Genomic DNA, 24,206 nt, shown 5'->3' on the forward strand with positions numbered 1-24,206 from the left:
CCTCGAGTGCCGATCGCTTTTATATATTGTTTATAGACAGATGAAGCGCGCACTTGATATATAGGGTGTCGCAAACTGGGAGTTTAACAGTAGTAAACGACGGGGTTAGCAAATTTCCAAAAGTCGTAAAACTAAAGTTGGTGCTAAGAGTTTCTAACTGACCAAGCTTTTATTATATCTACCTATATGATTAAGATTTTCTCTCAATTTGTATTGTTGAATATAAATAAGTATAAATACTAATTAATAATAGAATGATTACCTTCATAATATTAATCCTAATGCACCTCCTAAATCTCCTAATGCACCTTTTAATATTTTTTAATCTTAATCTTCCTAATGGAAGAAAAATAAACTATGTGGAACATCGGGTATAGTAAGCCGATTACCGATGTCGTTAAAAGCTCTCTGGTAATATCCTAACTAATATTATAGATGCGAAAGTAACTGTGTCTGTCTGTCTGTCTGTTACTCTCGCGCCAAAACTATTGAACTGATTTAAATGAAATTTGGTATACATACGGTCTAGACCCTGGGAAAGAACATAGGCCACTTTTTATCCCGGAATTCCCACGGGAAAACTTTAAGGCGAAGCGATGCGCGCGGGAACAGCTAGTATAAAATGAAACAATAACCAACTTAATAAAATTAAATACAATAGGTAAGCAAATAAACTCAAAGTGAAAACTTTCTAAATCAGCGTAATAATGAACGTTTATGTTGGAAAGCTGTCTGTATGTTTACAAATTAGTTTAATTAAAATAGAATTTACTTAGTTCTGCTTGAATTCATCATAAACAATGTTTGTTTCAACAGATAGGTATTACCTTTTCCATGAAAATCTAATTAGATGAGAATCAATGAAACAATAAAATGAATATTATGAAAGAGGGAAGGTGGAAACTCTTTATTTTATTTTTAATTATATAAGCGGGCGTATTTTTCTCTGATAATTTATGTTGTACAATCTAATAATTAAACTGAAATAAAATAAAGTAACTACTGAGTGCTTTTAACTTATTAGCCTACGATGTATTGTAAAAATATAGGTACCTACCTATATAACTATACGACAACGACAACAAAGCATAGACTTAGGATATAATTTATGTACACATAAGTACTAACGACTGTAATCCTCAAAGGAGTAGACAGAGGACTCGCAAGCGAGTTAGCCGCTTCTCAATATCATTATACCTATTTGTACCTACTGACGTGGTTGGTTACACGTTACAAGTCGACGTAGACTTGCTAAACTAAGCTGGTTTCAGATTTGTATCATTTCCGCGTAATATACTTGCGAGCAATGAAAAAGCTCATTTTAAAACATTTAATTTAAAATTCATATTCTAATGTGCTGTTAAAATATACTTCTATATTTGGTGCTATTGTCACGGGACCTTTTTCATTGGTCGTGTGTTTGTAAGAATATTTGCGTCTGTACTAGCGAGCGATGCGCACAAACCTCTTCCCATCGAATGGATTGACGCTGCAACTATCAACTGATCAAGATGTCGTGGCTAATGATGATGACTAGCGAGCGAGGGAGAATGTGGACCCAACTCTAAAGTCTGTTTTTAAATCTCAGATACCGAATTGGCTGTTTCTGAACGGTTCATCCACAGTCGATTGTCCCGCGATTAAATGACGTGTCGCTCTATTCACGCCTAAGATATTATAAACATTCCGGGTAAAAGGACCTTAAATCTATCAGCTTTTTTTAAAATTGGAAGTATGTAAGTAAGTAACGAGAACCATTTTGTACAGTAACGTTTTGGAAAAACGCTTTTGAAAAGCAGTTTAGCACAGGTGGCACACCTTAAAGCAGCCCATTCACTTGACGCACCGCACCCGAGCCCCGAGGTTTGTCACGCGGCGCTGGCATACCCAGTCGGCGAGCGCCGCGCCGTACCTCGAGCCGCACTCACCTACCCATTCACACGCTGATTTGACCGCGGACTTGTCGCCGGCGACGGGCGTACCAGCCCGTGAATGTGGGCCTTAAGGGACACACAGTACTCAGAACTGGACCAAAAATAAACAACAGACAAGTGCCAACTGATTCCATTCATTTGAAAACCCTTACATCACTATTATTTGAAGACAATCTTGGCTTGTTTTGTCATCGATAAATTTAATATAGAGAGCACTCATTGTGACAGGTCAGGCAGTCATTTGTGAATAATACGAACAGGTAGTCAGGCTAGGTTATGTAAATAGGTTCTCCCGTCACTCTGTTATTGCAAAGATAGTTTCTATTAAGGGCCCGTACAGGGTGACGTGCCGCGCCAATTTTGGGTTTTCAATGCTCTTCACACAGCACACGCAGTGACACGCACACATGTAAGTTTGCACAGTGGGTCGATAAACTTTTACTCGCCAACTTTATTGACAATTATGTTCAAGTAAATTTTGGGTAATTTTAGGGTAAGTAAGTATAATTCTTACTTACACTGGTAGGCACCAGGAAAGAGTAGAAATTAATAGGGAAACACTTTACTCTATACTCGGAACCCGATTAGCTTTCTCAAACAAATGTGGTATTTACTTGTAGAAAGGTAACTAAAAGTATTAAAGTGTAGATAATAAGTTTCGGGCATCCTCCAGCCAACTGAACCCCGACGACAAAGCAAAGTAAATACATAGTGTCGCAAAAGGGCTATACTAAGCCATTCTGAACAACTTTTGTTCTACGAGATTTGCAAATTCGCGAAAAAAAATATTCATTTTCCATGGTAAAAAGTCACATGTCCAACAAAGTTTCTATGAAAAAGGTTTTTTTTTGTTAATTTCCAAAACTCGTACAGCAAAAGTTCAGAATGACCCCCTGTCTTACTCCTTTTTACCCGACTGCCGAAGGAGGAGGGTAATGTTTTTTGATTGTATGTATGTATATATGTCTGTTTCTTTGTTCCCTCCTGTAGCCTAAACGGCTTGATAGATTTTGATGTATGAGGTATTGTTAGAAGCGTATTGATGGCGCGATGGCTATAGGCTATGTGACGTTCCATTAAAATGTACATAGCGCCCTCTTGAGGACATAACGTGATGATCGAAAAAATAATAATTCAACTTTGCCGTGTAAGGTATCAAATGAAAGGACTTGATTTTCACATTACAAAAATATGCATATTGAAGGTATTTAAATAACAACACCAAAATTATTGAAATAAAAAATGATCATGAACTACCTACCGACGTAAAATTTCATAAAATAAAAACAACTAAAAAGTTACAAATAAAAAAATACAATTATAAAAAACTAAAAACCTGACTGTACGCTAAAAACATGAAAACGAGTCCCAATGTTAATGGAAAGTATCGCAGGCGGGGACCAACTTGACCGCCACTCAAGGCCGTTTTCTAAGTAACATTCAGCTAAATGGTGAACCCTCTGCTGGTATAATTTGTTTATATACCGCTTTTTCAATACCTGTAAGTACATTTTTTGGCAGCATAATATTTTTACTTAATTTTAGGGTTTCGAACGTCAAAAGAAAAAAAGCAACCGTTATAGGATCTCTTTGTTGTCCGTCTGTCTGACTGACTGTCTGTCACCGCCCTTTTTCTCAGAAACGGGTAAAGATATCAAGCTTATATTTCGCATAGATGGGGAGTACCCCAAAAAAAATATTATGGTACTCCCTGTCCCACACAAGTAAATTGGGGCTTATATTTTTTCCAGTTATTTTGATGTGTATCCTTTTTTTTCTTTGTTGTTTTGTATAAGTATGTGTTTCTTTTCTTTAAATCTGTATTTTTTTTGTTGTTGCTGTCTATGTGTCGAAAAAATGTATCTTTATCTTCAAATCACGCCATCTATCGTTTGTTTTTTTTGTGGCTACTATGTATAGAAGAAATTCCGTCATTGACAATTTTACGTTACGAATTTATTTTTATTTATTTTATTTTTATTTTTACATTTTCGTGGAGAATCAACAGCATTTTGTTAATAAATAATTATTACTTATGAACACATAACAACTTGATGCCATTAACAGAATGAACTTAGTAAACCCAGTAAACCTAACACATCCAGAGGAAAAACAAAATCTCTTTCTCTCTCTCTGAAAAACATACTTAATAGCCCAAACTCGATGCTTTTAGCTATTAACATCTTTGAAATAAAATTGAGCCACCACCGCACCGCAGTGTTACTGCCCTCATCAGATCCTCACGAGACCATACCTCAACCAGCACCAAGAGACTGTATTTTTGATCCCTAACCTAATGTTCGTGCGTATTGTCATCACTTAGATCCATTCGCTATATTCCTGCTCCTCATCAGACCTTTACGAGACTGTAATATCACGAGAATATTGCACACTATCTAATTTAATTTAATGTATTGAATATACTGGAAGAATTATGCTTCCTCAATTTCAAATCAAATTATGTTGGTGTCATAAAAGTTGAAAAAGTGCAATGACAACCAATGTGCAGTGATTTTGTATCTGTACACGATAAGATCGCGAGCTGTCAGTGCTGCCTAAACCGACGTGACCCTTCTTTGGAGGCCAGCGGCCAACTGAGTCAAACGTCACTTGTGTTTATGATTTTATAACACAGAAAGCCGCCATAGATATTTGTATGAAGATTTGAGGGTAAAAAATTGCTCAAGTTTGGGATTAATTTACACAAAATAAGTGTGTGTTTATTAAAAAACAAGGTATTTAGCGCCTAGTCCAAGCCTTTAACTTTATAATATGATAAAAATCATATGAAAATTCTTTATAATTACGACACAGTTGTTACAATACGGGAGTGTGATTGACTGGTTTTTCTTGATATTCTGAAATTAATTTACAGTTATCCATAATCATTTACTTAAATTCGAATGATTCAGCACCTAGCTAGACTCTTCAACTACCTGTGTGATTTTTTTCAAGGCTGTAGAGCATCATTTACTACATAATTCTATGACAATGCCAACCCTCGATTCCCTATTGCAGACCCTTAAGCACTAAGAATAGATTTACCCGTTCAAAGTTTAACTTTTTAAAATTCATTATGACTAATTTAATATAATCACTTCTAAATATGTATTATTTTGCACATTTGCAAGTAAATAAGTATTATTACATATATTACTTATATTATTTACATAAACATAATCTCTTAGGACTAAAATGTCTGAAAATAAATAATAATAAAGTTTTTTTTATTATTATTAAGTACAAAATTTCGTCGTTTGAATCGTCTTTTAAAGAAATTGAGTTGATAAAGTTGTACTTAACAAATATGAGTGTATCATAATCATAAGAAAACCTACCCATACACTCGCATAGCTATAGATCTGCCATGGCCTGTCTATCTAATACCCTCCAGTGAATACCTCCATTGTTCGATGGAAATCCCTATCTGAAATTCTAGGTTACAAACTTGCCGTATACATTCAAGTTTGCAAATAGATTCAAACTTACACCCTCCCGGGCTTCAAAACCAATCAATACTGTCGCGCCAAATTAATAACCACTCTATGGTACATAGAGATAGCTTGTAACTTTGTTTGTGTGGGTTCATCAGCAGCGAATGGTTAGTTTGGCCCAGTATTGTATGCGCGGTTGGTATGCACCCTGCATACGGGGAGTTTATTTAAGATAGGGAGACGTTTCCAAGATGGTGGTGGTCGGTTGGTTGAGTTGATGAGTTATGGGCCAACATCATAATAACCCATCAGGTTCCAACTGCTGGGGCACGGGTCTCCTTCCAATGAAGGAAGGTGTTTAGGCCTAGTCCATCACGCTAGTTTAGTGTGGGTTGGTAGTAAGCAACCCGACTGTCAGATGTTTTCAAGCTGCCCGAAGACCTCTGACTTGTAGGCTAATGACTGCTGCCGAAAGAGCAACCGGCCCACGGCTTAACGTCCGTCCGAAGCACGGAAGAGTCCAGAAAACAACCACTTGAAATTTGTCACCGATCCAAAGATTCACCGTGCCATGTGTTGCTTAACTTCAATGATCAGTAGTTACGATAACTGAAGCTAAATCGACTACGGACGCTTCCACGCACGAAATGAAATGAAATCGAATCCGAAAATTGCCATAGATTTGATTAACATTGCTAAGTTAAGATTTGGTGCTAACAGAATCTGCCAAACAATACCAATGCCTCAATGTTCGTGGTCTTCGAGTCTGCTAATTACTCACGAACACCGAAAAAGTGCCACCTGTCAATGCCTTTCCATATGTCACTGGAACTTTTTCATTAAAGTTTTCCATCTCGGCAGCAGTGTCAGAATAGCCCAGCGAGGGGGGGCGGGCGTCCCTGATATTGTTACAGAAAAGCCCGCATGATATTACAACGCGGCGACTCGAAGAGAATATCGATCAAAGAGGGTGTCAGCAGCGGTGGCTATTTTTGAAGTTCGATTTTTAAGGTTCCGTAGCTGAAAAGTAAAAAGGAACCCTTATAGAATCACATTGTCTGTCTGTCAATACCGTTTGTCTCGGGAACATGAGGGGATATTTATCGAGTTGAATTTTTAACCAAATATAGCTACATAAAATTCTACGATGCCTTCACCCTTGAGGCTGCTTTTAATACACTCACCATCAATGAAAGAAATTGGGGCTATTCGGTGTCGGCATTTTGTACCTATGTGGAACTTTTTCATTGCTCGCGAGTGTATACATGTATTGTGAAAAAAAACTAGCAATGTACAAATCTAACCTTTGAATTAAATTCAAACATGATCAAATCTAAAACTATAATCGGTGCGGTGGTAGCTCAGTCGGATGCGGGTTCGATTCCCGGCGCTGACATGTACCAAGGAGTTCTTTTCTGAATTTAAGTACAATGTATACCATCGCTCTTACGGTGAAGGAAAACATCGTGAGGAAACCTGCATATCTAGATTTAGCACATCTAGATATGTGAACCCACCAACCCGCAGTGGACCAGCGTGGTGGGAAATGATCCAAGCTTAGGAAGGCAGTTTAGACCTTGGGGATATGCACAAAGGTTCCATTAGAGAGAGCCAGGTGTAGGTACTGACACCCCCACAGAGAATAGAATGGAATAGAATATACCTATAATCATTATAAATCATAAGATACACAATACTAATAGTCCTTATTTAAGTACATCATTAGACTAACAGCAGTGAATACGAGTATAATCAGATTAGATTTTCTCTGGAAACTTGCTACCTGTTTGACTGAAGATTCTAAAGTTTCACTTCAACAAGCATTGCTTCGTTGAAGTGTGTCGGTAACTTCTCGTATCTCGGGGGCCACTCTATTATACGACGAACGAACGAACGAGAACTACTGTCAGGGAATCGAGATAGAGCAGAGCTCCGAAGCATAGGAAAAACCAAACTGCAACGCTAAATGCTAATTTCTCCATTGTCGGTTAGAGCATAAGCACGGAATAGTGGTTGACTTTTGACACATCTGTCAAGAATTTTATGACGTATATAGTTGATTAACCAATCCCTGGTCGGTTAGATAACCGACTATAGAAAAATTAGCACTTATTACGACACTACCTTATGGCCTATCACGGGCTATCGTGGCAATTCGATACTATTTTCGATAGGTACTACACAAAGTTATGGAAAAAGAACAGCGCCAACGTGACGGCAATTTTGACAGTGACAGTTGGCGAAACGCAACGTAAACGGAGGTTTGAGAGTCTTGTAATCGCTGCACTTTTTGCAATAAGCGTGGCAGTTCTCGTTCGTTAGTTCGTTAATTTAGAGACTGACCCCTCTGAAGCGATCGGGAAATTTTATTATGAAATACCTTGTAAACTAGAAGCGACGATAAATTATGTCCCGGTACCTCTATATCAAAATGTCCAAAACCATATTTTTTTTAAATATCCTTTTCTATATCCTTTCTATATTTTTTATTTTGCTCAGAATATACAAGAAAGTATTCAATATTGATGCATCCATCATAATCATGTTATGGTTATATCGGGGGCGGATATTTTGGCATTTTCCTAGGAATTTAATCTGCTCTTTAGATATTCAATGTATAGCCCGATCCATGAAGCGGATATATTAATAATATATATAACAATACAAAAATAGTCTTATTTAAAATATGCGAGTGTCAAACAATAGTACAACCACCAATCTGGTCCAAGTTTACAAATTTCCCTTATAGATAGCATACTTATACATTTTTTTAAAGATTTTTATGAAACGTTTTATTTTATAAAACTTTTATTTTTATTTTTGTAAAACGCATTTTTTGGTGTTTTAAACACACATTGTATTGGGTTTTGGACATATTGATATTTACCTGTTCGTTTCCTTCGCATTTCCCTTATTAGTGAAGCGTATAGAGTATAACGAGCTCTCTGACTTTCAGAGAATCTTACTAGGAAGTAGGAATATTGTTAGTGCAGTCTTGTTTGGATTGCAGGTAGATGTTTTTATACTTTGTAACTACTTATTTTGTTGTTATTTCTTCGCGTGATTTATGAATTGAATCGATAACTGTAACTACAAAAAGTTTTTCCAGGTTCAAGCTTGTTTGATTATTTTACCTACACTTAATTTTTACACTAATACAGTAAATTTAAATTTTATTTATAGTAAATTTTATAAAATAATCAATTTAAAAGTTACGCAAATGGTCTTTGACTCTTTAAATTTTAAAACTTACTGTTATATCTGTTGTGTTAACTGCTGGTGTTCCTGATATAAATAAATAAATATTACATATTATGTTACAACTAGGGAGTAGTGGTTGACTTTTGACACATCTTTCATAAATTTTATATGGAGATGACGTTTAATTTATAAATCAATCCCTGTCGGTTCGATAACCGACAATGGAGAAATTGGCACTTAAGTAAGTTAAACTTAAATAAGTAAAAATAACGTCGCAAATATCGGCCTATCCGGATTAGAGGATGAACTTACGTGTTAAATATTTCGTGGATCGTGATAATCCGACCACTACTCAATTAACGAGGGGTAAATATTTTTTTTTACACTTGGTGCTTGGCTATACACCAATCTCACGTACAATACATACACAATAATAGGGTACATGTACGGTGGCCTGCGCCTAAAAGTATACAGGCGGAGTTTTTAAAATAGCGATTTCAAGCTCACATGCTGCTCAAGCACATCCACATAAACACCATTGCTACACACATCACACACAACACGTCCCCGGATTTATAAGAGATGTAGCTGGTCCCTTCATCATCAGGGATCGCTATTTTTAAAACTCCGCCTGTATACTTTTAGGCGCAGGCCACCGTACGTCACATGTACCCTATTAGGAGCATTGAAAGAAAAGAAAGAAAGAGAAATAATTTGTTTCCATAACAATTACAACGATACAAATAAACACTTATACTAAACATAGTTATTTATAAAAAAACAGACTTTCGGCAAAAGGTGCCATACTCAGCATGTGCTGCCGTAAACAGACGCATGTTTTGTGACAGCATTGAAGCTTTTCGTAAGCGATAGTGATTATGTAACCACCATCAGTTCCCTATGAATTATGATTTTTTTTGTTTACCGTTCAGCTTCACAATCGCTTTCAAAACGCTGATTAGTCCCGAATAAGGTATCCGTATTTAAAAGGTTCTAAGTATACTTATTTTCTTGTCCTTTATTATCTTCGTACACAATAGTGTTGTATTGTGTATCTTAACAAAACATACTTACTTACTTGTTTACAAAGTCTTGAGCTTGGCAAACTATGCCGGGGCCACGAAATTAGCGATATGCTTACTAGCGCAATTAGAAAAGTGATTTTTAGGTCCTTCAGTTAAAACATACGTAGTTTGGGACTCGAAGTACCGAGTGGAATCAAATCCACAATCGTAATTATTATTGTATTTCTTTAAGTACCTACTTAAATTCATATTGAAAAGCAATTTTGTTACTACGTAACGTAAAGTAGGTACTATAAAAAAATCAAAACGGGATTATATATTTTGACGACTATACATCGTCGGATACAATAATTAGTGTCCCGTTGGTGCGCCGTGTTTCGACTTCGACGCGTCGTTTTCCCCAAGGGAACGGAAATATTTTTTATGACAGTTCCTTTGGGATGACACGAAGCAACTCAGTGCAACGCACCAATGGGGCCCCATACCTTAATGACGCCTTCCGAAACATTGAAGTTCATTTAACTTAGCATCAGGTTATTACCAACTAAACCCGTTAATATTTTGTAAAAACTTTAAATAAAATATTTGGAATAATTTGAGTCGCTTAGTGTCGGTATTTTGTGAGTGGAACTATTACATTGCCCGTGAGTGTAAGTAATCCGCTAATTCCATAGCCCAACCGCGTCCAACGGTGGAGTTCCAGTTGAAATCCGAACCCTTTTGTCATACGACATCGACACGGGAGTGATTCTCAATGCCCTTTAAATAAGACACATCTGAGCATTGAATTTTATAAACAACACTCCTGTTACCTGTGTAGGAAGGTTGCAGTTCGAACTGCACAGGTGCAGGTGTTAGTAATGTGTACTCTATCGTAATACTGCGCATCCACCGAATTAGCGCTTTCGTAATGTAAAATATAATAATTATACACATTCTATCTGTCATAGCTTCCATAGCACATTGGTTGCACATTAAACCAATTTGGATACAACAGAAGGGCGTACATGTTTTTAAACAACAAACAGGATGTATTTATTCACACATCTCGTCTCTGGGTGACGTACGACTTGAGTACCTTCATCATCATCATCATCAGCCTATAGCAGTCCACTGCTGGACGTCTCTCCCAAAGCACGCCACTAGATGTGATCTTTAGCTTTCCGCATCCAATCATAACCAGCCACCTTTCGCAAGTCGTCACCCCACTTGAGTACCTACGACTATCGTACACAAATTTTCTCAGCACTTCTTCGATAGATACTACACCTGCGGTGCATGGAAAGTGCGAGTTTTTACGCCGTTTGAACAGTGGCGAGTAAACGCGAATTTGTATGGCGCGAGCGAGTCGAGCCCCATACGTATTGGAGTCGACTTTCACGGCTCGATTGGTTAAGAAAAACTTACACTGTTCTCGCCCCCGCTATCTCCGCACATCTCCAGATTAGTGGGGTGTGAACCTAAGACTTTGTAGAAGTTACTTATGGTTTTTAGTTCGGAACAGTGTAGATAGACAGCCCCATTGTTCTCGGATGAAAGGATGCATAAAAGGAACATGATACCTACCTGTTTATGAAGTTTTATAAAGCCTTTTTGTTTTGATGATGTTGACATGACAGTAGCGCGATAGCGCAAATAAAGTACTGCAACCTTACCACCACTGAATATTAGCAAAAACAATCTGAGCTATGCCTAAAAATATAATTCCTCCAACCTGTAACTATAATATTAAAAAACAAATAAGTATCGTAACATTCGAAGTTAAAATTGAATTGAAGTAGATATCTACTCTCTTCTCTCTTGTTACAATAAAGTAGGTTAATTAAAACTTACTCAAATAAAGCTCTGTGCTTCGCTGTGAAAATGAAAAGTTTAACTTTAAACGTTTCATTCTATTCCTTCACAGCATATATTTTAATAAATCCAGCTCTAGAAACTGACCTATAAACCCAGATCTTTGTTGTTCCTTCCTCCGATGTAAAATGTTAGATTCAATTATAAAACTCGGAGGTAAAAGCATTTTTAATAAAGTTACGATACAAGAGAAATTGTTTTATAAAAATAGCAGTCGTTATTCTTTGTGACTGCCGGTGAACTGACCTGCCTCTAGGTGCCCAGTATTCTGGGAGACACAATTTTTGCAAGGCGATAGTAAATGTGGTATGCCAAGTAATTTTGTGGTATTTTACTATTTACTTTAAAACCAACAAAATGCTATATCTCGCTATGTTATGTAGTCATGTTTGACACGTGTCTTTGACCAATAGTTGAGTTAACTTGAGTTATCTACGGATTAAAAAATCCTGCCCTTAGAGGAAAATATATACTTAGCTTTTGAAACGCTCTCTTGTACTGAATAGGGCACTAACTCGGTCTGGCTATACTGAGATGAATTTCAACGTAATATCAATATAAAAATCAGTTAACTTTTACTAACATATACATATAGAGTAAGTATTCAGTTGTTATCATTAGGAGGTATGTGATAGTTTTTGAGGTTACTTCATTCTAGAAAATGCGTAAGTACATATTATAAGGGTCCGGTACTTAATTTCCTAAGTAGCAAAGGACGCTGTAGCGAATAGCTTTCACAGTGCTGGAGGGCTGGCTGGGCGAAAAATCTATAACCCTCAAATTCATAACGAGCAAATGACAGAAGTTTAGCCTCGCGGTCAGTCAAGAGCGACCGCGACGGAAAACTTATGTCACGTCTTGAGCCCCGTGCTAGGCTAGCAGGGTTCACGCCTCGCTGCCTCACTATAATATGACCTACCAGTCCTACGTTCCTGGTACCTGTACTCGATAATCCAGGCTCCATGTCTTCCACCAGGAGTCGAGCTGACGCCACATTGGACGGCCGGTTCGCCATCTCCGACGATGCAGGGGGCGTCCGCCTCACCATCTCTTCAGCACAGACCACCGACACTGGAGTATATACCTTGCAAGTAAGTACTGAAGTTTTGCTATTATCATCATCATGCCACTCCCATTGTACATGTCGTCTTAGTCTTTTGGCAAAACGTTGGGAGTACGGTCTCTAAGCGATGCCTTATGTGGATAGCTTCATAGTTTTACTATACATATTATCATAAAATTTCAGGCCAATCCCTTATATCCATATAACCGTGGTGAGAAAAACTTTTCTATCTGTTATTTTTATCACCAACGTGCTAACAAGAAGACATTCAAATTCACCTCCGGGGCCTAATAAGGATTTTGTAATTTACGAATACGAAAAATATAGTTTTCGTCTAATCATTAAACGTGTACCAGATGTGTACGACAAATAATGTACATGGAGATGACGATGCCAGAAGAGAACGTAAACTTTAGTTTTTTTTTAAATTACATACCCTGTTTTAGACGCTCAGGCCATAAGTATTAGGTAAGCTGCTGGACCTATATACGTATTATTACCCGTTCCCCCACAGTAAGATGCTGTACTTATTCCCGCATTACCCCGCAGGCGACCAATGCCTCCGGCGCTGCCACGGCCCGAGCGCGCCTCGAGGTGTCAGCCGACGAGGCGCCCAGCGGCACCGACCCGCCGACCTTCCTACGCCGTCTGCAGGACCTCACCGTGCGTGTCGGCACCAGGACCCGCCTGCTAGTTGAGATACTCAGCGACACGCACTGCAAGGTAAAGGTGGAAACATACCTACGTGTCAAACGATGAGAGAACAAACATACGAGGAGGCTAGACTCAGTAGCTATTCAAAGAAAGGAATAAAATTCCTTAAAGAATCGTATACATGGTAATGCAAAAATTACTACTGAAGTATTTTTACAACACCCTGCAGAGTCTGACATCGCTAACTTTGCAATGGGTACAATATTATAGCTCTAAATAAATAAATATTATAATTTTTTTTGGTTTTGCACTTTTTTCTTCGGCAAAGTTAACGTGGTCGCACTCTAGTCTCATAGTTCTGTTTAATATCATGACCGAAGTAGCAATAGTGAGACAAAAAGGGTTTGGCCGGTCCCGGGAAAACAACTGTAATACTGTAACTGAAACAACAAGAAATGTCTCGAGGACATCATTTTATTTTTACAAACATTTTTACTCATTCATACATCCGTTGCAGTATTTATAGACTTGACTATTAGTCATAGCGACATTACTATAGATACTGCTTCTATTTATTTTAACATGCCTCACGATTCGAACAGACAATATACTTACATAATCACAACTGCTTTTAATACATAATAATTTAATATAATGATTATGACATCTTTTGGTTCTACCTTTTTTGGCATAAGATTTTTTTGCCTAATCTCGTATTGCATAGTAACGTTTGGTCAAAGTCTCGTTACGCCGAAAATCGTATGGCATAAATCTCGTTTAGTAAAAAGTTATTTCGCATAACATTGTTTAGCCTAATAATGGTATGGCCAAATCTTGAATAGCCTAATAATGCTATGGCATAGGTTTATACAAAGTAATAATATTCGTTTGGCTTTAACTAAGACGGAGCGTCTCCCTACATAGCGCAAACTGGTGCCTTGTATTGTTTCCGCTGTTTGGAAAACGCTCCGCTCCGCTTCGCTGCGCTCCGCTTTGGTTTTGATGAACATGTGCACCTAACACGCTCCTCCTCGCTTTGCTCGTCGTCGCACCTATTTTTAGGTTTCGATCTCATGGGGTTTGTAATAATTATATTGGTCGTTAACTTTCGATTTTTTGATCATACAATATCGTGATTTTCGGGATGTAGGAGAAAAATACCACAATTTGAACATTTACTACATACTTAATGTATTATTTATTAAGATAACATTAGGAGAAACTAGATTATACATAGGTATAGACGAACATAAATTTGAGCAAACGAAACTTAGGTGTTTAAAGATTGTGCCTAAAGAGTTTTAGACGAAACGAGCCTTATGCCACATAAGTCTTGGCAAAGTGATGGTTCGGCCAAAAAAGTTTAGACCATACGAGTTATGCGAAATGAGGTTTGGTCAATAAAGATTATGCCAGATGAGCGGAACCCCATCTTTTCATTACCGTATAAACAAAGTGATAAAACTTTTGTCTTTTTTTGTTGTAAACAATAAAATTATGTAGGTTTTTATGTACGTTCAGATAAGATCTATAGTAGTTAGTAGGTACCTATTCTTAAAAACTAAAGTTGGCGGGAGTAAACCTCATGCATGTATAAAATATATACATACATATTTATAAACATATTTTACATCAAAAGTCTTCAGAGAAATACAGGTGGAATATTTTCCCTATGATTGAATTTCTTTGCTGTTTGGAAATGCTTCGCTGCACCGATGCATTCGATTTCCTGCCTATTATAACGGAATCCTTACAGAACTTGCAACAGATAACAGCCTGTTAGTTTAAATACAAAGTAAATATGTACTGAACAAGTTCTCGTATTTTCTGAAGAGTTGGAAATGTAAGTAACAAGTATTAGAGAGAATAACGCGAGTAAGTAATAGAGAAAATCAAACGAAGGGAACTTGTTATAGCTAGATATTAAACAAAGAGTTACTAGATATTATTATTTAAAATATAAATTCTTTCGTACTTAGCACAATCAAATAATAAATAAATGTACTTCATTTTAAAGTCTTCACGTGTTTTAAAAACCCATTTTACACCTTAGTGGCATTAATCCTTTTCAAACATTCATACGTGATGTTTATTAACTTTAATATAATGGCGAATACATTATAGAATATTTTTTTATTTTTCACTTTGTTTACTAAATTTAATACCCAATTACTTTTTAATACTTACTTATCCTAGAGGCTGTTGTCACTGAAAGGTTGTTTCAAGCATTATAACGTGATGAGTATTTTCACAACTAAGCTTATATATCAGCTTAAGACCTAACAACCAGGCATAACACGAACCTAATTTGTTATAAACTCGCGAACAATGAAAAATTTCCAGGGACAAAAAAAAACACGCACTCACCCCTTGTACTAATGTACTCCCTTGCGGGGTAGGCAGAGGTGCATTGCTGCACCCACTTTTCGCCAGAGTGTTATGTTAGTCCCAATGTAATAGGGGGCGGGCCTATTGTCATTCCAGGGACAATAGCACCAAATTACTCATAAACGGAAAAGATTAGCTCACTTAGGCATAGTTTCACCATAGTTTGTTAGATAATTACCACTCCTGTCACATTAATTATAAGCCATGTCCATTTTGAAATGACAACTACTAATCCCTTGTTATGGTGTAACAGTGGTGTTAATGATCTAACAGAGTATGGTGGAACTAGACCTTACGACGTCGCGACGGTAATATTGAAGTATATTTAACAGAGAGGAGCGCATCAGAATATTACCAACAAAAGTTTTTTTTAAAAATATTTGTTATATAAATGTTTAATAAAATTTGGGTCAATTGGTGTCGACATTTTGTAAGAGGAGCTTTTTCATTGCTCGTGAGTGTATTACTGTGGAAGCACCCTGTAGATTAATTTAATTGACTACAGCGAAGTTCAAAGAATGTTTAGTTAAGTATATTAAAATAGATCACTAACAAGTTACATACTAACGGAGTTAACTGTAATTTATGGTTATAGTTTTTAAGTAGTTTGATCTTTTTTTATGATCACTTTCAACGAATGTTCCTGTTTCATTTGTAGCTATGAAGGAAATTAATGTGGTTCTATACACACAACACACGTATATAAAAAATTAAATGTTAGAATTAATAGGTAAAGTTTGTAGTCCAATGCGCCATTAAAGAAGAATGGCGAAACCTGACCCGCTTTGCATAAGTTAGCAGCCACTAACCAAACTTATTTTAAGTTATTGATAAAAATGTCTATTATCAGGGAAAAATATTTAAAAAAATCTAAACCATGGGGTTCTTGAGATACTAGGGTTAAAAAGTAAATTAATTAAATATTTTTTTTTCGTTAAATAAGATTTTGATGAATGGTACACGCACAAATAAGTTTTATAATCTAAATCATGGGATTCCCAATACATAGCGTATCACAAAATGTATTACATGATTTTATTTATGCAAATAATATCATAATTATTTTTGCACATTTCACACTCAGAAACCTATTTTTATAAAGAGACCAATTTCAAAAATTATTTCATTCTATTCAAGTTCCCGTTATCCCGATGTATTATAAAATACTTTTTATCCAGGAATTCCCACGGGAACACTTTTAAAATCAATTTTTAACTCGAGTGTAACATCTAGTACAGTAGAAAGACTTGATCTTTCATCACCTATATCTTCGTTCTCCCATGCCTCATAATAATAAAATTAATACCAGTATATGCTGTAGTCACGGACTACACATCAGTGTATGTTTCATCAATGGCCGCTCTGGGTCATGGCGCCATAGAGAAATGACCATTCTCCTTTAAACACAACATTATATAACATTTCGGGAGTCCTCATGTTTGAACACATGTAATATACCTACTGAGTTGCACTTTTTTTTATTAAAGAGTATTTTTTGTATAATAAAATAAGATAAACGAGAAAAGCATATTTACCTAAGCATAAGCAATAAAGTTTATTTACTTTTACTAACTACTAAATAAATAAGTACTCAGTTCTGTATTTAATTTAGCTCAACTACTACTATGCTACTTGATAATAAATAATTGAAGCTATGCGAATGATAATATGAATTATAATGCAAAGCGATTTTAATTTCATGTTGCTATAATGATATGGTCGAATTCAGCGGTGTGCTTGGTGGAGGCCAATGTTCAGCAGTGCACTGCCACAGGCTGACTAACATATTAATTTATTTCCTGAGATGCATTAAAAGACTAAATTATGCAATCTAGGTACGCATTATAAATAACCATGTACTACATACAGTCCAACATAACTTGCAAAAAAATATAAATTAATTTTCAATTTCATATTTAGTGCTACGAAACGCTACGATGCTACGCCGCGCCGTAGCACTTCTCAGCGTAGGCTTTTCGTAGCAAGTTAGACCTACTCACAAAAGAACTAAACTAAAAACAAACTCTCAGTGTAAAATTAGATTTTTTCAGTTTCTGTGGAAGTATAAAGTGTCTCAACTTTTGAGTAACGCAAGCAATTATTTTTATCATGGTTGGAATTATCAACGCCATGGAATTTTAACAAAAGTGCAGTGATGATGTTGAAATTCGAAATCGAAGAGGATTTGTAAAGTGCGGGAGCATCTCCACCTATCGATACACGCGCTGAACTAGATCCGCAACAAATTTTCGTAGATTTTCACTGCTCTATCGGTATAGAAAACCTACACTTGGCCTTCTTTTTTGCGGTGTCTTCCTGTAAGCGACATTTTAACTGGAAGTGTCCGGTAATTTCTGCTGTGCGTTAATGCATCAATTAGTTCTTCATAAGGCAGGTCAATATTTTTTAATATGCCCCCAAAATCAATGCAGTAAACTATATTGGAAAATAATGAACGATAATATAATTAAACAAACAAAGCCTTGAAGTTGGACTGATGATGAACCGGTCGAAGACGAAAGTTAGACCAATAGCACGAAACGTATGGTTGATACCTCAACCATACGTTTCGTGCTATTGGTCATTGGACGGGCAGGAAATACAATACGTCAATGAGTACATTTACTTGGGCCAGATAGCGTCCTTCGAAAACAGGCAGGACAAGGAAATTGATCGTAGGATTGAAAACGCCTGGAAGAGCTTCTGGTCCATGAAATCGCTAATGAAGGGCAACCTACCTTTGTCCCTGAAGCGTAAACTCATTGACATGTGTATCCTGCCTGTCCTAACCTACGGTGCTCAAACATGGTCAATGACTGAGTCTCAAAAGTCCAAAGGTTTGCCAGAGAGCGATGGAGCGCAGTATTTTGGGAGTAAAGCGAACAGATCGCATTCGCAACACCGACCTGCGCTCCAAAACTCAAATAGCTGACGTGGGTGCCAAGACTGCTAAACTGAAGTGGGACTGGGCGGGGCACGTCTGCCGTATGCAGCCGGAGAGGTGGGCAAAAAAGGCCACCCAATGGATACCCAACAACGGCCGCCGGCGCAGAGGCACACCAAGAAGGAGATGGCGGGACAACCTGGACTATTTTAGCACGGAATGGTGTGAGCAGGTCCAAGAAAGGGATAAGTGGAAAGTTCAAGGAGAGACCTTTGCCCAGCAGTGGGACACTAGAGGTTGAGGAAAAAAATAAATAATAATAATTAAACAGAGTATTAGGTACGGTCAGGTGCAGAGAAACCTGACCCCCCCTCTCATACTAACAATGCTTCTGAGGGGGGTCAGGTCTATCTGCCCCTTACCGTACCAACTATATAAAAACGAAAATACAATTAAAAAAAAAAATGTAATGTAAAAAAAATTGGGGACATTTTGTGTCAGCGCTTTGTTAGAGGAACCTTTTCATTGCTCGTGAGTGTATAATAAGATTACGTAAGTTTGAGTATAAACATGAATATGTTAAGAACCAAATACTTAAGTGTTTTGTTTGTTACATGCTTCAATACTTGAAATCTTTAATACTCTTTTCGTTGTAGATATGGGTCGTTACGCAATTAAGAACCAGTTACCGTAACGAAACTGGTTACTTATTCGGCACCGGTAACATAACTATAAATTAAAATATACTGCACATAATGCAACTCGGGTCTAAAGACAAAAATCTGTTGGAAAAGTTGAATGATAAAGTTGGTAGGTAATAAATTTTCAGTTTTTTTATGGAGTAGATTTTTTTTTGTGAAACGTAACAGAATTAAAAAACCGGTTTCGGAACTAGTTATTTGACTTATTAGGCAACGTGCCGCGTCGCTCATATGAAACAAAACCTTAACAATAAAGCCCTTCACTACGGTTATTTTCCATCTAAACATAGCACTAAGCTCTTTTACGAAGAATTTTAGTTTTGGAGAGCACTCCAATTATTTTAAGCCTCATTATTTCCCTACTCGGATACAGTTATGAAGAATAATTCCGTTATTTTTCTCATTTCATAAAAATATCAGTAAGACTAATGTAATTTTTTCGTTCAATTTTACTCATTCGCGATTTAGACACTAAACGAGTAGAACCTAAAACAATGGATTCCGTTATTGATTCTATACTGCAAGACTTGGTTGTTCTAGGGAAGGTGCGAGCTAAGTGTAAACGTTTTTCAGAGAAATTTGGCGTCCGGCAATTTTATACTCAAGTGTTTTTGGAGGCCGATGGCTCTGCGGTCTACAAAGCATGCTTTGAAGCTCCCGTGGGACACCCTCTGCTGTGCCCTGTCGATGGCTGTATGACGGTGGATAAGTGCCTGACACTGTACATTGAACTACAAGTGGTTGTGGGAAATCGTGCTTTGTGGATGGACTACACGAAATCTGTATCAGGACTGTTTTGGTTGATGACGTGGAAGAAAAGGGACGATTTCATTTTGTTTGTGAATAACGCTTAGGTCAATTTAATTGTGCTGATAGGTACGTACCTTATAGAGTATGAGCCGAAGACTGAACCATTCGGTTTTGGGCTTACAAATCATAAAAAGGTGTAAACAGTGTAACAATTATTTTTGCGTTTTATCGCTTATAAAATGTGCTTTGCGAAAGGAGTGTTGTACAGTTTGTACACTCACGGGCAATGAAAAGGTTCCACTCAGAAAAGCACTAAATTACTTCTAAACCGAAAATGCTAGCTTAATGCCGTCTTCTGCAACATTAAAGTACATTTATCAGAGCATTAGGATATTACCAACTAAAATCGGTAATATTTTGTTCCAATTTTAAATTATATCTTTGAAAAAATTGCGGTCGTTTGTTGTCGGAATTTTGTGAGTGGAACTTTTTCATTGCCCGGCAGTGTATTTTGTTCCCTATATGTTGGGATGACCTCTAGGATGTTTTCTATAGGCTATTGGCTTTAGGCACTAGAATGACCACTCGACATATTATTAAGTACCTATGTAGTTTTAAAACTTATCTCTTTTGTACCACTGATCTCGGTATATTTTGTGTGCAATTATATGCGAACTCGTTTTATTTAAATATTGTGCAAAGCGAATTTATGTTAAATATACATCGGCGCTCAAGCGTTCAGTATGAGTAAACCATATTTGCTTACGCGGCAATGCACTAGGAAGTACATTCATTTCTTTGGTTATGCTGGCGTTTAATTTGTTCCCAGGAATAAGGGAATATAAATTACTAGCTGTTCCCGCGAGCTTCGCTTCGCCTTAAAAAGTTTTCCCGTGGGAATTCCGGGATGAAAAGTAGCCTATGTTCTTTCCCAGAGTCGAGACCATCTGTATAGTAAATTTTATTCTAATCCGTTCAGTAGTTTTGGCGTGAAAGCGTAACAGACAGACAGACAGACACAGTTACTTTCGCATTTATAATATTAGTTAGGATACATCCCGGGTTCTCTATGTAAACCGACCACAAAGTATTTGCTTTGTGAAACCGACGAACGAATGAAAAAAAAAATGCCATTGGCACGCTAAATACATCGAGATAGTTCTATCTTGACTCCGAAGCTTTGGAGAAACAAAACTACCAAAACTCTATCTAGTTGTATTAAACGTGCTGATTTAGTGTCAAGTCTCGTTCGTGGATTCAGCGATATAATTTAGGACCTTTGACTTAAAATGCACTATGCATACCGAACCTATGTTCAAGACCTTTGCACTACACCGTCTACACCAACCACCTATTTATTGATATTTATATTTAATATTGTATCTATCTATGTATTTGTGTAGATATATCAGCTGTCCGATATCCATAACACAGGCTCTGCCTAGCTTGTAGTCCGATGGCCGTGTGTGAGATGTAATATTATTATTACCATTACCTCGCCCCCGTCTTCTCGTTCCAGGTGACCTGGTACCGCAACGAGCGTCGCCTCCTTGAAGCCGAGCGAGTGTCCCTGGTGAAGGACGGCAACTTCTGGTGCGCAGACGTGGCGGCCGTCAGCGTGGACGACGCCGGCCGCTGGACGTGCACGGCGGAGAACGCCGGCGGGCGAGCCTCGTGCTCCGCGCATCTTAATGTGCTGGGTATGTTGGAATCTGGCTACTCTATGACTATACAGGGTGTTGCAATAAGGCTAAGCCGCAGCATTTTCGCGAATTTTGAAATTCTAATTTCAGATTCGGGCTTAGATATAACAGGCTTAGTATACCCTTTTTGCAACATCCTTTATAGTTTTAGCATAGTCTGTTAGATCATTAACACCCGTGTTAAATTGTAATCATTAATTGTCATCGTCATATTATTGCATTCTTGACAGATATGTCAACAACTAATCCCTTGTTATGATATAACAGAGTATGGTGAAACTAGGGCTAAAGCTAGGCGTCTATATTTCGGTATCGTAGGTAACGGACCCGATGGATTTTCATAAATGTATGGAGAAACTGCGTCGGAAATGCCGATGAAGTGGACGCAATTGTGTGAATTTCTATACAAAGAATACTGAATGCGATACGTCCGTTGCATACGATGCTGAAAGGTGGACGCTTACCTTTATAGCACTTCAGTTCATAATTACACTGCCGGGCAATTAAAAAGTTTCGCTCACAAAATTTCGACAACAAACGACCCCAATTTTTTTAATGATTTTATTTAAAATTGGAACAAAATATTACCGATTTTAGTTGGTAATATCCTGATACTCTTTTAAAAGTACTTCCATGTTGCAGAAGACGGCATTAAGCTAGCCTTTTCCGTTTAGAAGTAATTTGGTGCTTTTCTCAGTGGAACCTTTTCATTGCCCGTGAGTGTCAATGTATCAATCCTTTATATTTTTTACTAGCTGTTCCCGCGAGCTTCGCTTCGCCTTAAAAAGTTTTCCCGTGGGAATTCCGGGATAAAAAGTAGCCTATGTTCTTTTTCAGGGTCTAGACCATATGTATACCAAATTTCATTTAAATCCGTTCAGTAGTTTTGGCGTGAAAGAGTAACAGACAGAGACAGTTACTTTTGCATTTATAATATTCGTTAGGATTTTAAAAAAAATCGTTAGTATCGTTAATAATCCAATTGTCAAACTGTCCTGACAAAAGTGTCCCAGTAGGGAAACTGCTCACTAGACTAGCCGCGCGTGGCGTAGGAGTGAGCGCAAAACAAGCAAACTGTGAAAACTTGGCATGCTAAAACAATACGCCGATAATGAGTCTGCATTGAACAATAAATATTATAATATATTCTACTATCCTAACTAATATTATAAATGCGAAAGTAACTGTGTCTGTCTGTCTGTCTGTCTGTTACTCTTTCACGCCAAAACTACTGAACGGATTTGAATGAAATTTGGTATACATACGGTCTAGACCCTGGAAAAGAACATAGGCTACTTTTTATCCCGGAATTCCCACGGGAAAACTTTTTAAGGCGAAGCGAAGCTCGCGGGAACAGCTAGTATCAAATAAAATAAAAATATAAATGTGGGCCATCATAGTCCTATTCGAATTCAAATCTTCTTCTCTTCTTAAGTCCTTTAACTCCTAGTGGAGCATAGGGCCGCAACTACAGCTTTCCACTTCTGACGATCAGAGGCAGCAGCCACAACTTCTGGCCAGCTCATGTTGATCGACTTGATCTCCTGGGCTAATGTCCTTATCCAAGTTATTCTTGGGCGCCCTATCCTTCTTTTTCCTTGCGGGGCAAACACTAGGGCCTGCTTTGTGAGGCGAGAGTCCTCCTGCCGCAACGAATGACCTATCCAGCGCCATTTTCGATCGAGGATCTCTAAATGCGTAGGTCTCTGGTTTGTGAGAGTCCAAAGGTCTTCATTTCTGATGGTTCGTGGCCAAAATATTCCCAGAATTTGTCGCAAGCACTTGTTTATAAAAACTTGAAGCTTGTGGGAAATATCTTTACGCACAAACCAAGTCTCGCACCCGTATAAGAGGACAGTTTTTACGTTGGAGTTAAAGATCCTGATTTTGGTGTTACGGTTGATGTTCTTGGAACGCCAGAAGTTCTTCAGTTGTCCGAACACTGCTCGTGCCTTGTTGATTCTCGCCTCGACGTCAATATCCGTGCCTCCGTTGTGATCTATCATGCTACCGAGATAGCAGAATTTTTCCACTTGTTCTATGTTCTTGCCATTAATCTGAATGGGTTCTATGTCGTCTGTGTTTATTCGCATATCTTTGGTCTTATACACGTTGACACGCATTCCATATTCGGCAGATATTGTGACTAAGTCCAAGGTCTTTTGCTGTAGATCCTCCCGGCTTGCGGATAGTAAGCATAGGTCGTCGGCATAATCAATGTCTTCGAGGTCACGGTTTGGGCGCCAAGGTATGCCTCTTTCCTTATCTTTAACCACTCTGCGCATCACTTCGTCTATTACGACAAGAAAGAGGAACGGTGACATAAGGCATCCCTGTTTAACTCCAGCAGATACATTTATAGCTTCAGACAGCTGTCCACGATGTATCACTCTGCACGTGGAGCCAACATACAAGTTTCGGACCAGATTTATAATTTTCCCTGGTACGCCCTTCTGTCGAAGTACTTTCCACATAGTATCCCATTGTATAGTGTCGAACGCTTTTTCAAAATCTACAAACAGAGCATAGACTTCGTTTTGCATCTCTCTGCATTGTTCAATCACTATACGCAAGACATTTATTTGGTCCGTACAGGAGCGGTTTACCCGGAAGCC

General features: G+C 37.7%; 1 protein-coding gene across 1 annotated transcript in view; it reads left to right on the plus strand.

The window, feature by feature from the left end:
* LOC105384869 (titin) overlaps positions 1-24,206 on the plus strand; it is a 108,304-nt gene that overhangs the window by 34,379 nt on the left and 49,719 nt on the right. Inside the window, exons 2-4 of the mRNA XM_048632595.1 lie at positions 12,425-12,539; positions 13,061-13,234; positions 21,408-21,588. Of these exons, the coding sequence (XP_048488552.1) occupies positions 12,425-12,539; positions 13,061-13,234; positions 21,408-21,588 (470 nt within the window). The remainder of the gene's footprint in view (positions 1-12,424; positions 12,540-13,060; positions 13,235-21,407; positions 21,589-24,206) is intronic.

This window comes from Plutella xylostella, chromosome Z, assembly GCF_932276165.1.
Source record: "Plutella xylostella chromosome Z, ilPluXylo3.1, whole genome shotgun sequence".
Taxonomy (NCBI): Eukaryota; Metazoa; Arthropoda; class Insecta; order Lepidoptera; family Plutellidae; genus Plutella; species Plutella xylostella.